We start from the raw sequence: 16,753 nt of genomic DNA on the forward strand, positions 1-16,753 counted from the left end.
TCGATACTCTCTGCTTGACTAGTTTGGCTTTTAAAAAATGATTTTTTTTTCTATAAGGAATTGAGTCACTTGTCAACAGGCTAAGTAAGTAGACGGAGAACAGTTGGACAACTGATGACGCGCATTTACACCTATCATTGTTATGCGGAATGAAATTGGAGTCTTCTCATGACAGTCAGTTTTGTTTGGCGTTTGTGAGAAAAATGAAGTTGGATGTCCAAGGTAAGCTATTGTTTGTTTGTTTTTTTTTGAGTGTGTGTTTTTGTTTGTTTTATTTTGATCAAGCCTGTTTTAGCACCAGTGGCGAGGAAACCTTCGACTAACGTGGACTTGCCAACACTGAGGTTGAAGTTGTCGCAAGCTAACTACTTTCTCTTTCGTGTATGTATTGTCTAACGTCACCGTTGGAGAGTTTGGGAAGACTCCATTGACGTGGGTAGTATTACAATCTTGGATTACGTCTGTTACGTGAGCGTTGACTGATATGTGTCAAGATTTCGAGAAGACATTTTGAACCACAATTCCAACTCAGGCATTTACTTCTCCTTCGATTTGGAACACGAGTAATAAGTAATAATCGCCGCCACTCCGTTTACTGTTTGCAATCTGCTTGCTGACAACATCAACCACATTTGTGGCTTTTACTCTTCAGTAGTTAAATCCTCAAAACAGGACTTCCCCTGCCTAGGTGTGTATTTTGTGTTTTTCACATAGATTTTTTTTGTGCTATTTTGACAGAAGTCGCCCGAGTGTCATGAACATGTGAAATCTGACTCTGCAGTGGGCAGATGTACGTCCCCTGCTGCATTGAATGGCACTGAGAAGACAAGGTAAGCACTTTGCCAGTAAATGTGAACTCATTATCGATCGGTTTCCTGAGCTACAAATGACCTTATGCGAGGACAAAGTCCAGCCAGACAGAGAAGAGAGAAGAGGACAAAGTAATATAGTAGTAAACAGAGTCAAATCAAATGCATAAAAATACACAAATAAGATTTCTCAAAGAATCCAAACGCATTTGGGGACAAAGTACAAAATATGTTCATTCCTAATACACAGACTGTAAAGGATTATTAAAAAAAGTACAACTTTCGTCACATGGAAATCATATGCTTGAATGATGTGCATAAAACATTTGGAAATGTAATCAAATTAGCTCTCCCGAAACATCGCCTCGAGGCAATTACTCAAATATGTAGAAAGTTGCCGATCTCTGGGTCTAATCAGAGGAGAAACTTATTTTGCATACAAGTTTTCAAATAGAGACAAGGTTTTCCTCGGAACCCGCGTTTTAAATGTGGATTGTTAAAGTCAATACAAAAAGAGGTTTTGCTGGTTTATTAAAAGCTAGTAACTCGCTTTGCAAGATTGCTCTCTAGAAACTCAGCCTATCCTTCAACCACCTGCTTTCTACTTCTCCCAACACAAGTTCTCTGATACAAGTTGTACTGACACCTTCTACGCGGACAACCCGAGCTACGTTTGGCTGATACTGTAGGCTATGTCAAATATAAACAAAGCCACATGATGATTATTGATTGAGCACCGTTTTTCCGAAGATAGCGTACACAATGACCAACATCATGCAAAACAGCTGGAGCCAAAAACAGTTGCCAGTGCCTAAAATTTTGTGTTTGACTAACTTTGCTGCCTCAGCATTTTTAAGAAAATATTCCCCCCTCAATTAGTTTTTCTTTTAAAACATCTATTGCAAAAATAAATGTGCAAAGTCAGTATTTAGAGTGTTGACGCTTATTTCGAACTTCTACCACCGACCTGAAACAGTGATGTTTGTCAAACACAAAATTGAAGCCAATTTTTAAAAAGACAAATCACATCCTGCTTTGTGGTGATTTTTGAATTCCATAATTAATTATGTTCGGTTTCATTTTCTTTGAAAAGCTTGATTGGCGCTTTTTGATTTGGCAGCCTGTTCGAAGAGCTTCGCTGCTGTTTCTCTTTTAATTTGTAATTTTCCCAAGGTTTTTTTCTCATTTCGATGTGAGCTGGACTTCACGTGGACCTGTCGATTGTATTTTTGGCTGTGACATTCGTGAGAGACTATCGGTGTTTGTCATTTTGCGTCTTTACGGGCAGCATGTCTGCACCAGCCTTGTTTGTTGTCGTTGGCAATATCGGAGGACTGTTGTCCCTTGACGGGAATAATACGGCCGTGGGGCGCTTGTTGTGTTGCGCCTTCATGTGCTGTTGGACCGCCTGCCATGGTACGGCTGCGAGAAGCTTCGACCTCCAACTTGGAGCCAAGTGTGTCTCAGAGGGATGATGGTCGGTGCTAAATCATAAAGTGAAATAAAGCAGACGACTACTACATTTTCCGTATTAAGACGCGCATAAAATCCTTGAGTTTTCTCAAGAAAAAAAACAGTACGCCTTCTAATTTGGTGTGCATTACATATGGGTGGCAAAAAAAGAAAATCAACCCTTAACACATGTGGATAGTAATATCATGTCATTAATTTTCCACTTTGTTTTCCCGTCGTCTCAAACCAAAATGGATTGAAGCCTTATCTTGACGGCTTTTAATGAATCGGTGCAGGATACAAGCGTAAAGAAGAAGAAAATCCGCCCGAAAAAATATTTGCTGCCCAGTATCAGAAAACTTGTGCTCAGACATAAAACATTGATCGTGGCTTCGACAGTATAAACACACAAAAACAAAAAACAAAGAATGGCTGCGGGTTATCATGAAGTGGCCTTTTCCGAGCCCCGATCCAAATCGTGTCAGACATATGCTCCTCTTTGTCACTTTCAAGTTATTTCAGTGTTCGTATACTGTATGTTGCAATAATTCAATAAGGACGACGTGACTTTGTTGCTTGCTATTGTATTTGTTTCCGTGTGACAGATCAGACAGCACCATTATGTCGAGTGCCATCTTTTGTGTTGTTATAAATAAAAACTTGAGTGTCATCTTAAAAAGAAAAAAAAAGAAAAGAAACGCCTTCAAGAAAGGGTGAGGTGTTTGGCGAATGTTATGAGGCGCAGGTGAGATGAGGAGAAATGTCCAAGTTTGCTTTCTCGAGGCTTTGCAGCCGATGGCGTGGACAAAAGGTTGATTGAGTCGGGTCTCTATTGTCAGTTCTGTCAATGAAAGTGAGTTGAAAATAAGTGTCTGATGGGCCCGGCGCAAAGTGTCTACTCTTCTGCTGGTAATGGTCAAATTAGCGAAGCGTTCAGTGATGCGGGAGTTGGCACGCGGTCTGTTTGAAAGGCAAACAGCTGCGTCGCTACTTCTTGAAATGCAGTAAAACTGGTTGCGGCAGTTTTCTTTTTCTTGGGTTTGTTTTTCCTTCTTGTTTGTTGAATGTTTTCACAATTCGGGCTCTGGCGAGGCTTTGACCATCTGAAATAAAGATAGCTTATGTTGTCTTTTTGAGAATAAAATACCTATAATTTTATCTCGTAACGCTGTGTACTCGTGATCATTTATAGTTTTTGTACATCAGGCACAAGGCTCTTTTTGTTTCAGTTATGAGCTGAATTATGCAAGCATTCAAATGAATGCCTTGGGACTTTTTGCAAATTGAATTTTAAAAAGTGTTAAAAGCAGTGTATTTATGAATTCGGACATAATACTCGAAAAAATCTTGAATTTTAATATCTGGGTCTTACATTTTATGCTGTATGTAACGTCTCTGTGGAGAGAACATAAAGGCAAGTTGTCAGAAGTGGCTGGGCGATTATTGAAAAACTAATTATTATTTTGATTAAGATTGAAATCATGTTTTATTTTTAAAAAGACAATCGCATAATCATAGCATACATTAAAGCCTTAAATAAGCATCACCCTTTTCGCTTTTGTTTATTTATTTTATCTTATTTTCACACGTCTTGGGATTTACTGGGCTAACCTCGAGTCGTGTGACACTCGTGCAAATTTTGACCCCGAGTCTCAATATTTAGAAAAAATGTCGTCGTTAGAGTCGAGGAGATTTCGGCTGGTTGTGCGTGTACACTGTATACATTTTTTTCAGTCGAAACCTTGTGTTAATTGGTTGCAATCTAGAGCCCAGAATCAAATAAACCGCTCGATTGACGCTTTTAAATAGGAAATATTCCAGATTTTCTTCTGGGGAGCAGGTCTCCAGACCCTCCTACAGGGCTCATGTATTTCTCACCTGTTTTAATGCCTGGCTAAGGAGGTGACTGTAATTTCATGCGTTTTATTGATGAGTTCCGATTTGCGTGGAATTAGAAACTAAAAACAAAAACAATACAATCCATGTGAAACAAATCAACGTCAACATTAGTCAGAGACTTTCTTTGCTAAGACTTTCTTTGATTTTTTTTCTCACACTTGTGGTCTGTGGTCGGCGCCGGTGTCACGTCAGCAGCATGTTGCATCCTCCACACAGTCCGTATGTCCACGCTCACGGAGTTAAGTTAACCTTTCTGTTTGGATAAAGTCAAAGGCCTGAGCATCCGTGAACACCTTTACTGGTTCAGTTTGTGCCCAGAACGATAGTGCAGCTATCTCTTATAAAATCCAAGGCACCCTGATAAGAATTTTGACCAGAGTCATTCACCATGAGCTACAGATTATTTTTTTTCCAAACAATGGCATAACCATTTTAGTCTCTGATGAATTGCGCATTCATTTAATAACAATGTGGCTCTTTGTCACTCTGGCTTAACTAAGAAATGCTTTGCCCAATTACATTGCCCTGACAACAATGATGTTTTGTTAAGGTCGATTGGACATGGTCATGTGTGCGCAGTCGTGATATGAAAGGGAAATAAAACAAAGTGATATAAAGATGTTTTCATTTTTGCTTGTCTACAATGTTTTGCCAAAATGTTAACCCCACGATGCTCGTTAAATATTTCACTGTCGAAGGGATTTTCTTGGTTTAGGATGAAGTTTAATGACATACCGTAACCGAAATGTGGATACAAGTCAGAACACGCTGTAGTCTCTCATTAACTTCTGCTTGTGAAGTCGTACGTATATGATGTTCAAAGCAGCAAGTCAGACATATTCAGTCTGTTGATGATATTGTGAGATGGCACAAAGGCTGCGATACAAAATTCTGTCTTTTAGTTGAATGGCCTGCATCTTAAAGCAAAAACCAAGAAAGTATGACCATTTCTTTGAATAAAAATACTGTTTGTAGTCCACATCGTGCTGGTTTGATTACTTCTGGTTGTCATTTAAAGGGCATGTCAAATTGTCAAGGAAGATATTGCAGACAATGTGCCACAATGTTATGCCGTCTCAAGCCTCACTCGCTGGGATGTGTTCTGTGTCGTTTATTCCAACAAATTTCTTTTGTTATTAATACATCACAATCTTGTAAAAGCTGCGTTCATCCTCACTTCTGATGAGGCGACCGATCACATCCTAAGACAGCATTATATCACAACAACCTCACTCATTTGTGGCTTTATTTCTAGCACTTTTGTTTATTTCAATTATGCAAACTAAAGTTTACCATTAATCACTATCGGGAGAAACAATCACATTGAGGACGACTCATCTAATTTGGGCGCTTGTGGTTACACACAAATAAAATCTTCTGGGTGCAGTACAAAGGTTCCCCCGAAGGCACCACGTTGGCCACTTCTGGTGTACGTCAAATCAATTGGAGAATGTGCACGAGGAATCGCTATACCTTTATTTATTCTTAAAGCGGTTTTACAATGACTGGTGATTTTTTTTTTTTTTTATATTATTTCCGCACGCACTAACCGGTGTTGCCATTTTCTTCCTGTCAGACTAAAGTTGGAGTACTGCGATGACTAGCCGGCATCCTAGCCATGCAGAAAGCACTTACTCCACGGACAAACAGCCACCTGCTTTGGCCGCTAAGCTCCATGTCCATCGATCGGAGTCAAATGAGACCCTCACAATCCACTTCTCCGCTCTTGGGAAGGAGGAAGAGGAGGAGGAGGAAGAGCTGTACACCACATCGGTCTGCTCCACATCAACCACTCAAGACGAATTAAATGTTGTGACCGGAGTTGAGGCGAGTGTGGAGATGTTTCAAGCACAGCAATCGGACCCTTCCGTTGACGTGGCTCCCACACCTCAATCGCTCCGACTTTCGCCACTTTCTACTTCGCACACAACTTCATTGCCACATCTTGCTGGGCAAAAAGGCACAAGTTCCAATTCATCACCCACTAAATCGTTGAGCTTTCCGTCCACTGACAAGTCCTTTCTAACGATGGTGAAATCTTTTTCCTCTGATATTGAGTCTAAAGACGGCGTCTCTTCCGTGACCGCCCCCACCACACGGCACAAGCATATCATGAAATCTCTGGTTAAATCCTTATCGTCTGACACATCTCAGGACTCGTCACCGTATCGCCTTTCAGAGTCCCGCCTTAATCTGCAGCTCTTCAAACAATTCACCCAGTCCAGGATGCACAATACGACGACGTCAGCGGCCGGCGATCCCAAAACGGCCCCTTCGCCACCACTCCTCTCACCGGATAACCGCAGCTTCTTCAAAGTCTCTGAGGTTGAAGCGCGAATCGAAGACACGAAACGGCGTCTCTCTGAGGCCATCTATGAACCGCTTCAACTCCTGAGTAAGATGATGGACGAAAAGAGCAGCAGCAGCGGCGCGAGTCGACCGAAGGCCCTGTCTGCCAGCGCATCCGAACTCTCCAATCTGAATTCTGTCAATGGCCACCTTGAGAGCAACAACAACGACTGCATCAAAGAGGAGGAGGCCAGTGATTTGGAGGGTGAAAGTCCAAATAGTGGAACCTCTGGTCCCGCTGACTCTCACGTGGCCCCTTCTGACACGAAGAGCACCAACAAATCATCCTCATTCCCGATATCTTTGGACAAGTGCTCCATGTCTGCTCTTGCAAAACAGGAGGATGAGGACTTTTTCATTTTGTACAGCGAGGACTTTGACTCTTGTGCTACCGACACCGATATTGATGTTGGGAGCAAAACTGATAGACAGCCTCACGTGCCGTTGAGCGGCACGACCGAACCTTGCGTCGAGAATGAATCTGAAGATGCTGAGCCCCCGCCGAGTGTTCCTCTCTATACCCTTTTCATCCTTACTATTCTGGTCTACGGCTGTTTTATATTACCTTTGCCGGAGCATGTCAGAGGAGTTCTGCTCGGAGTGGCGTTGGGATTCTTTGTGGCAATAGGAGTTGTGTGGCTGACTGGACCCAAACTTGACAGGCCCTTCAGATATTCCAAAAAACATGGAAAATTGTGGAACCTCGCACAGTTAGACATTAAAGAACCAGAAATATTTAAGGTCAGTGGAAATGTATTTGTATGTATTTATTGAAAGCTCATTCCGGTCCTTGTCAAAACTTAAATCCTGTAAAATGTTCTTCCTCTTCAGGGCTGGATGAATGAAATAACAAGCTACGACCCAGAAAGCTACCATGCCACATTGACACACTCTGTGTTTGTCCGCTTGGAGGGCTCCATCATCCGTCTGTCCAAACCAAACCACAATATTGCTCGACGTGCCACACACAACGAACCAAAGCCAGATGTCACCTACATCAGCCAGAAGATCTACGATCTAACAAACAGCAAAGTATGTGGTTGAATGACTTGTTTCCGCCTTTAAAAACCACACACGTGCTTTCTCACACACACACACGCACACACACAACACTAATCACGGCTGTTTTAGAGCAGGCCTTTCGTGATCAATTTGACCTGAACACAGCAACTCTAAAATTTCCTCCCAACTATTTTCCAGGTGCACCTATTGCCTCAGAGCCTGGCCAGGAAACGGATATGGAACAAAAAATATCCCATCTGCATCGAGCTCGGCAAACAGGATGATTTCATATCTAAGGTGGAAGGTGACACCAGTGAGAACAGAGACGCGGGGACAGGGGCAAGCCAAGAGCCCGCCCGGTCAATGACCTCCAGTAGAGATCTGACTCTCTATCTGTTTGGAAGGACTGGGAGGGAGAAGGAGGAGTGGTTCCAAAGGTTTATGTCAGCTTCTTTGCTTAAGGTGGATTTGAAGAAAACTGCAAGTCCCGCAAGCTCCAAAAGTGGTGAGCATACTACTGATGATTTATAATAACCGATTTGTGGATGTGCATTTGAATAACAGATTGAAAAGTGTCTGTTCCTCAGCCTGTTCTTTCAATTATTTCCCACAGCTCTGAGCTCTCCTAGTCGCAGCAGTAGCCGCAGCAGTCTGGATGAAACGCTGGCATCGCAGTCCAGGACAAAAGATTCCCCAACAGCCGGCAGTGCCAAAAGCCAGCTGCTGGACTACAGCGTCTACATGGCTTCATTGCTGACAAAACCCATCGCGCTCAAATCCCCAGCAACCGGCTCGGAGCTCCAGTGTCCGCAGAGCAGCCCCGCAGCTGAAAAGAAGGTGTCACATATTTCATCCTGTCATTGTCCATTTCAAAAAGAAGTCAATACATCGTTCCTTGTTAGATGACACATTAGTTACCTTTTTCTTTTGGTATCTATTAAATATGTTACAATTATTTAAGCGACGATGACATGTCACAGGAGCAGAATATATACGGTTAGGCTTGTAAATTTACACCCCCTGGCGGAACTTGTGTACGATTTAAACAAAGAGAAAAAGTGATCAGGCAAAATACATTTCTTTAATCTTTTCAAAGGATTCATCCAGCCAGGACGGCCCATTTTTCACTCAATAATTCTTACTGTGTATTTTGCTCAGGAAAATATTAGCTTGCATTTTCGATTTTATCAATTTTTTCTGGAGAAATCGAAAACCGCTCTTAAAAGACCCTTTTCTAGTTATCAATCAATATAGCCTCTCTCGTATCGAGGAACCGGACATAATTTGTCGCCAAAAACAATCATTGTACAGACATCGTACATAATGTCCAAAAACGGCCATCAATCGGCACCAGAATTTGTGGATATCTCGACTTCTGCTCAGGTCGACCTCTGAAAAATGAATCTCCAAAATTTGAACCCAATGCGTCCGAGAGCTTTTTGTAAGTTGAATTTTTCAAAACTACTCATTTCCCACATAGCAATTGGCGTTTTCAAACTTTTCAATATCCTTTTCCTGATTTCTATTATGTCAATGACCCTTTAACGATTCTTAAGCTTTGCTCGTGACTCGGTATCCAGCAAAGCCAGTGCTGCCCTTGATGAAGTGTACTGTCGCTTTGAATATTTCTACACTAATTACAATCAAAGAGTTCCCGGGTGTGGCGTGAGAACTTGCACTTACTAGCCATTTAAACCTGTGTGTGTCAACATGAGTGAATATTATCAGGCCAAATGTTCCAGGCCATGGATATTTTTGATCAGGATTTTAAAAAAGACACATGCACGCGACTGTAACAACAAATTTGCTTTATTTGATCACTGCCCCTAAATAAACGTTTTCTGCATCATCAGTTATGTTGTTCAAATCAGGCACTGATGCATTGCGCTCTGTTTTATCTTGATTGGTTTTCCATCCAAAAAATGTTTTGCGCTGATTAGGAGGTACTTGACTTCAAAAAATTATTTCGCAAGGGGGCACATTGCCGAAAAGCGGTTGAGCACTGGTGTAGTGGAATCATGAGCTCTTCATTATCCTTACTTGTGTGTGTGTTGTCAACGTACTGTTTCTATAGCTTCAGAGCCCCACCTCAGCGCAGGAACCGCTCAAGGAGGAGGGGGAGGATCCTGTTTCCTGGGTGAATGCAGCTGTGGGCCGACTCTTCTGGGATTTTCTGCGGGAGCCTTACTGGGCTCAAGTTGTCTCCAAGAAGATTCAAATGAAACTCAGCAAGATACGGGTGAGACGATTGAGGCCCATTTGTATATTCTATTTCCTTTTAAAAGTGTAAAGAAAGTGTGCAAAAAGTCATTTGGCATCTTTTGAAGGGTACAAACGAGACACGCAAAGGATTCAGTCAGTTGCGTTTTAATTTGAATTTTTTTAAATATATGGTTTGGTTCCTTTCTTCTAGGCATTTGTTTGATAATAACCTACGGTAGTTGTAGACTCGACTCTATAATCGTTCCAAATCATTTTGAACCATAAGGATGTTAACGTTGTAGTCTGTGTCACGCTGGAAAATGTTTGCGCGCAGACATTTCCACAAGGGACTGACATGTACAAACAAGGTTTGTTGCTGTGTCCTGTCTTTGTCTGTGGTATACACAAACCTCAATTCCAATGAAGTTGAGACGTTATATTAAACAAATAAAAATGGAATATTTGATTTGCAAATCCTTTTCAACCTATATTCAATTGAATGCACAACAAAGACTAGATATTTAATGTTCAAAATGATCACGCTTTTTTGAGACCTTTTAACAGGTTCCAAAAATGTTTACCACTATGTTACATCATCTTTGCTTTCCGAACAACACTCAAACAAGCATTTGGGAGCAAAGGACACTCACTTTTCAAGGTTTATGAGTGGAATTCTTTGACAGTATTGCTTGATGCACGCCTTCAAAGGTCTCTTGTTGTATTGTGCGCTTCATAAACATGCTACACATTTTCTTTTGACGGATCTGCAAAATGCAGCTTGACATTTTCTTGCTGAAATCCCTGAAAAAAACTTGGAAATACTGTTCAGCATGAATGTCAACTTCACCAAAGTGCAAGTTACCCATGCCATGGGCGCGCACGCCCATACCATAAAATATGCTCGCTTTGGAACTTGTGCACTGGCAACAATCTGGAGGAGACGACGTCAACGATTTCCAAAGCAATTGGATGAATGTGGACTCGTCAGACCACAGCACATTTTTCCACTTTGTATTCGTCGGCCTCTGATGCATTTGTAGATGTAGCAGCAAACTGTGTTACCTGATAGCGCTTTTCTTCAGTGCTTGTGAGCACACATGGCAATATCCTTGACACAATGATGCCAGTTTTTATGCCGTGCCGCCTGAGGGATCAAAGGTCACAAGCTTTCTGTGGTGTTTTTTTTTTTTTTGCCTTGACACTAAGTGCAGTGTTTTCTCCAGATCCTCTAAATCTTTTGATGATCTTATTCATCGTAGATGATGAAATCCTCTGAATGCCTTGCTTGCTGAGAAATGTTGGACTTTTGGCTCATGCCGAGTACATCCTTGTGAACCACTGAGCCTTTATGGATGCTCCTTTTATGCCCATCATAACACGAATCTGTATCCAATTCACCTGCCTGCCTGTGAACTGGCAGGTGTTATTTATTTATTTATTTCTATTATTTGATATATAGCTTTCCTCAACTCTCCCAATCTTTTGCTGCTTCTGTATCCGCAGTTTTGGAACTTTTTCTCGTCGCGTTGCATTCAAAAGACGAGAATATTTGCAAAAAATAACTCATCAGTTTGAACATTAAATATGTCTTTGTAGTAGCTTCAATTGAAAATGTCAATGGGTTTGAAAATCATAGCATGCTGTTTTTAAATGCGTTTTACACAAGCTCCCAACTTTATTGGAATTGGTGTCTATACTTTTTGATATCCGTTGTTGTTGACTTCTTCTCTTTTCCAGTTGCCATATTTCATGAATGAGCTAACCCTGACAGAACTCGACATGGGTGTGGCCACACCGAGAATCCTCGGAGCGTCCAGTCCTTCCATCGACTACAAAGGTAAGCGCCAGAAAAGATTTGCGGCTGTTGCTAACAAATCTCTAGAATCAGTTATCATATCGATTTATTCCATCGATTACGCAATGTGATTAGCAACCGTTAGTTCTTAATTTAACTCGGGTGGCGAGAACTGCCGCGGGCAGGTGCGTCGGGGTGGAGGAACTCAGAGAAGTACTTTTGGGGCGAGGCCATTTAAAGATGTCATGACAAACACAAGTTTCTTAACATGAACTCTGAAGTGCACTGGAGCCAGTAAAGAGAAGCCAAGCTTGGGCGTTACATGCTCCCTCGTCCGGGCTCCAGTTCCAAGGCGAGCGGCAGCATTTTGGACCAGTTGGCGTGCACGCCGTTCTGGTCACTTTGCCCCTCATTGTCAAATGTTTGCTTCCAAACAAAGACGGCATTTGTAGCCTTTGCCTAACCTTACTTTTCCCATGCAGATTGCATAACATCCGTTTGCAACAAACAGGCCCTTTGAGGGAAGTTGTGGATTGGTAGAGCATTCCATTTAGGACATGCGTGAATGGCCAAACAAATCAACAACATTTTGGTAGCAGTTTCCACCTGGAAATGTCTTTATTTCCACGACACGCTTTAATTCTAGTCCATATTGACTCAACGTGGTGCTTTCTTTCGGTCTAACATTGTTAACAAGCTTGCACTTTAACCGTGAGCAACGGAGCTAAAGTTACCTGCTGGCCTGAATGAAGCTTTGAGTGATGGATTTATGAGATACACTTATTGTTTCATCGTCATATGCTTTGTAAGGTTCGAGTGCATGCGATCTGTGGGTTATGCCGCACCTACCACCTGTTTGATGAATGTTTGAAAGTGACACAGGTTGTTTTCTACCCCCCCCCCCCCCCCCCCACACACACACACACTCTATCCATGTTTGACTTTGATCTGCTGCGTACATTTGCTGCCCTCTAGTGGGTAACCAAGAAATGTTCACTGCACATGCAACAACGACTTCAATACTGTCCAATTGAGATGCATAAATACAAAGAAAGAAAAACATGTTCTTGATTGTAACTCAGCCGACGTCCCTTTTGCTGACGATTGACGAATGATGGGACACTTTTTCAAAATGACGGACAAAGCACTGACGGGAGTGGATTTTCGTCCGTCAGTGAAACAAATCAGACCACTTCCGAAATGTTCCGCCTCTCATTTGAATCCCTCCCTCCGCAGGTATGTGGTTTGACCTGGACATTTCCTACAGTGGTTCCTTCCTGATGACCCTTGAAACTAAGATGAACCTGATTCGCCTCGGCAAGGAAGGAGAAAGCCTCCGTTTGGGGGAAGATGGGTAAAGAATCCAAACGATAATCATCACTAATTGAAAAAGACAAAAAGAGCCTCGGTTGTGTTGGATTTTATGGGCTTTCCTTCTGCATATCATGGAAAAGGCTTCTTTTCATTTGAGCCAACCTCACCTGTTTTTCTTAATTTTTTTTCCTACTCCTTCTCTTCTTCCTTTCTACTTTCTGCTGCTGTTAAATGGATTCATTTCTGTTGTTGGTAAGTCCTGATTGACCGCCTTCAACATTCTATGCCTCTCTAGTTTGGCCTCTGGCATTTTAGATGCGTAAGTGTAATAAGTGCAACGGCATTATTTCTGAGGGGCGTTGTTTTATTCTCAAGAACCCCCTTTTCAGAAATGTAGTGGAATAAATAGACTAAGTTGATCAACAACTACCATATTCGTTTACAACATGCCGGGAAATTGTTTGAAGTAACGCACTGAAGTACGTTATGAGTTGCGCACATCATGTGTCGATGTGATTTGTGAATAAGGGGGCCTGCACTAATTGCTTTGTTTGTCTGTTGCTTTTGTGACAGAGCCAGACCTCGAACTTACTGCCTGGCTGACAGTGATGAGGAGTCTTCCAGTGCAGGCTCATCGGATGAAGAAGATGCCATTGAGCAATCGAACGAAGTCCCTGGAGCAGAAGGGTGAGGAGCGTGGAACATGTTGAGAACATGTTGGAGGCGTCACATTAAAAATGAATGGATGTTTACAGAAAAAAAAATGTGTATTCAATTAAATATCGGTGAAAAGAATGAGCAAATTGTGCGTTGTTTTTTTGTTTCACACAACGTCCCAACTTCATTGAAGTTGGCGTTTGTATGTGCCAGCATAATTGAATGAGTAAACACATTAAGATTTTAAAATCTTCTCCTGATTTTAATTTTTTTTTTATCTAGATATACTTTTGTTGGAGGGCACAAACCCAGCAAAATCATGCGCTTTGTCGACAAAATCACCAAGTCCAAATACTTCCAGAAAGCAACAGAGACAGAGTTCATCAAAAAGAAGATGGAGGAGGTATCGAACACCCCTCTCCTTCTAACAGTGGAGTTGCAGAAACTCCAAGGGACTCTTGCTGTCAACATACCTCCCCCGCCCACGGACCGGATTTGGTATGTTCAAGACCTGTGAAATGAATGCCAGCCACTTCAAATGTAAAAGTGCAGTCAGTTATCTGGCCTCTTGATAGAGTAAATGTAAACTGTTTTTTTTCCTTCGACGCTTGGGAATATGTTTTTCAGGTATGGCTTCAGGAAGCCTCCTCTGTTGGAACTGAAGGCAAGACCTAAACTGGGAGAAAGAGAAGTCACTCTGGCTCACGTCACTGACTGGATCGAGAAAAAACTGGAGCAGGAGCTTCAGGTACTGATGCGTCGTATGGCATGGCCATATCATATTTCCACCACCATAAGACGTTCCAAAAGTCTTGAATTTTCTCGTAAATAGATATAAAGTCTTATAATGCGGCTGACGACAGCGTGACCTTAGAGAGGGAGGGGTGCGTGTGAAAGAGGACTTTGTGCTAGACTTCATTCGATATATTTGAATAGTTGTGACGTTGGAACTGTTTTGTTTTTTATCACAGAATTGTTTCCAGCTATGAATGAATTTGAGTCAATGATCTTTCTCTGTTTATTTCAGAAAATCTTTGTCATGCCAAACATGGACGATGTGTGGCTGACTATCATGCACTCAGCCATGGACCAACGAACTGCTGCTGGTCCTTTGGTTTGGTCTGCGGTGGACCAACCGCCATCCCACCCGGAGAGGGACAGCACCAGCTAGCCACAAAAAAAAAAAAAAAAAAAGGCCTGTTTACGATACAGTATTTGCCCAAAACAATACAGATCACGCGAAATGGAAGTTGGGGCCAAAGGAGAGAAATTGCGGACAGGGATGTTATATGCCCTCACTGTGTCCTCATCACCCAACCAACACAAAATGCAAACGAACAAGATAGTTTCACAAATTCTGTCACTAAAGCGAATATATGTGCTGCTCCGTTTTCTAGCTTGTCTTTGAAGGATTTCCATGGAAGAAGGAACGTATTAGTGAAAGAATGACTTGCTTTGGGCTCTTTGAGTGCAATGTCTGATCTCGTTAATGCGCTCCAAATATAGAAGCATTCACCAGATGTCTTAAGGCCTGCGAAAAAAATTAAAAAATCCGACAATTGAGGCCACAGAAAGCGAGCGGACGTGTCAGGGGTGGAAGGTTGACTCAAATGTAAGCAGGTAAAAGCTCCGATTGTTGTTGATCAGGTGTTCACTAACAGTATTCGTTTGTGCTGTGACTACAACCTGAAAGCCAATTCTCATGCCAATAATGCCCTTTATCCACGTCCATCTGGAAATAATGCTCGAGGGCGGAACATTACAATTTTTACCGTGTACATTCCATACTTTCAAGTGCAATGATATAAATGCTGCGTTGACTAATGAATGATGTGCAAGCCGTCTAAAAGTCTACTGAGAGGTTTGTCGTTTAACAGCTCTATTGAATGTATGCGTGGGTGCTTTTTGTTCTTCATGATGCAATGAACCGCGTAACTTTTTTTTAATCGAGGTATGCAAGCGGCTGCACGATGACGTTTTCCTTTTCACATTCTTGTGATAAAACAATGTACAATGTCTGTCTCAATAATTATGGGACGTCATTATCTTTGCAACCTAGCGAGCGTTGGAAGTAAATTCACCAAGTTAACGTGAAAGGCGATGCTTGCAGAGCTCAAGTTCCCATTTGTCAACTTGTCGTTAAAGTTTGACCGTTAATTTGATGATACGAAAGTACTCTGGAGCTAAGCCTCACTTGCCAAGAATGTAAAGGCTTATAGGTTACCTTTTTGGAAACAAAAATAGATGTCATACCAAAGTACTAGCTTTATAAAGTGCTAGTCCTCTCTGCTAAAAGGTACACGCATCCGTTGCAATTGCTACAAAACATCTATCATTGTTTACAGAAATTATTTTTTTCTTTACTGTAAGTATACTAATGGGCTGCAACACAATAGTTTCTTGGATGTGATTGTTTACCCGTATGCCTTAGTAGCTTTTTGTTAAGTGTTTTCCCATGAGGTGGCTTTTTTGTCTACTTTGGAATGAATCGAATCACAATTTTGAGGGTATATGAAGATCCGCGACTATTTGTATCTGTGAATTATTACTGACCTGTTAAAATGGATGTGCAATTTTTAAGGCCAAATTCAGTGATTGTGTATCTGCCTTATTTATGGAGCTAAATAAATCTCAATCGATAATTTTTTTCATTGAATTGTTTTTGACCCTCAACATTAAGGTTTGAATGGAGATGTGAGGTTTTAATAAATTGCAAAAATTAGTCGTTGCTTGTGTTCTCTTAAGTGCCGCTCACCCACTAAAATACATTTGTGAAACACTGCAACACTGCACCATGAAATAATGAATGAAATGCAGAAATGCTTATATTATTTTACATATAGTGATTGGTAATTTAATTAATGACACTGGTATGTTTAATTCCTCACTTAATGAATGAGATTTTTGTTTATTTATTGGTGCATTAATCAAACATGTCATTCTGTATTTATTTATTTAATTTTGTCCCTTTCAGACTTCTGTAGGTCAGCACGCATCCTTGTTTTTGCGTCTTCCCATCTTGCCAATGCCACAGCACAGCATTTTGTTGTTTCTCGATTTGCCTCATGCTCTTCTTGCAGCGGAAGTTTGGCGTTGCCTAGCAACGGTTTGTGCTCTGTGGCAGTGCTGTGGAAGTGCAAATCTAGTAAGTCTGAGTTTACGGGGGTAAGTCATCAATTAATACTAAATACACGAGTCAAATTGTTCAATATTAGAATGAATTGTGCGTCAGGTTGTTACTTCTCGCTTTAATTAAAACCAAATGAAGTCGTTT

The 16,753-nt window shown here is 41.5% G+C and overlaps 1 protein-coding gene across 3 annotated transcripts; it reads left to right on the top strand.

The window, feature by feature from the left end:
• Positions 1-66: 66 nt before the first annotated feature.
• LOC148332753 (testis-expressed protein 2-like) lies at positions 67-16,198 on the top strand. 3 transcript variants are annotated; one of them, XM_088302852.1, is made up of 13 exons: positions 67-222; positions 739-830; positions 5,737-7,250; positions 7,341-7,541; positions 7,710-8,016; positions 8,125-8,348; positions 9,586-9,750; positions 11,451-11,550; positions 12,745-12,862; positions 13,396-13,509; positions 13,762-13,977; positions 14,107-14,227; positions 14,507-16,198. In XM_088302852.1, the coding sequence occupies exons 3-13, from the start codon at positions 5,757-5,759 to the stop codon at positions 14,648-14,650; spliced, it is 3,204 nt and encodes a 1,067-aa protein (XP_088158978.1). In that variant the 5' UTR covers positions 67-222; positions 739-830; positions 5,737-5,756; the 3' UTR covers positions 14,651-16,198. The 3 variants fall into 3 exon arrangements, with proteins under 3 accessions (XP_088158978.1, XP_088158980.1, XP_088158979.1); XM_088302854.1 differs by having other exon boundaries at positions 13,402-13,509; XM_088302853.1 differs by lacking the exon at positions 67-222 and adding an exon at positions 412-570.
• Positions 16,199-16,753: the final 555 nt, after the last annotated feature.

Source organism: Idiotropiscis lumnitzeri, chromosome 8, assembly GCF_059441095.1.
Source record: "Idiotropiscis lumnitzeri isolate Australia: NSW breed Sydney's pygmy pipehorse chromosome 8, RoL_Ilum_1.0, whole genome shotgun sequence".
NCBI classification, from domain to species: Eukaryota; Metazoa; Chordata; class Actinopteri; order Syngnathiformes; family Syngnathidae; genus Idiotropiscis; species Idiotropiscis lumnitzeri.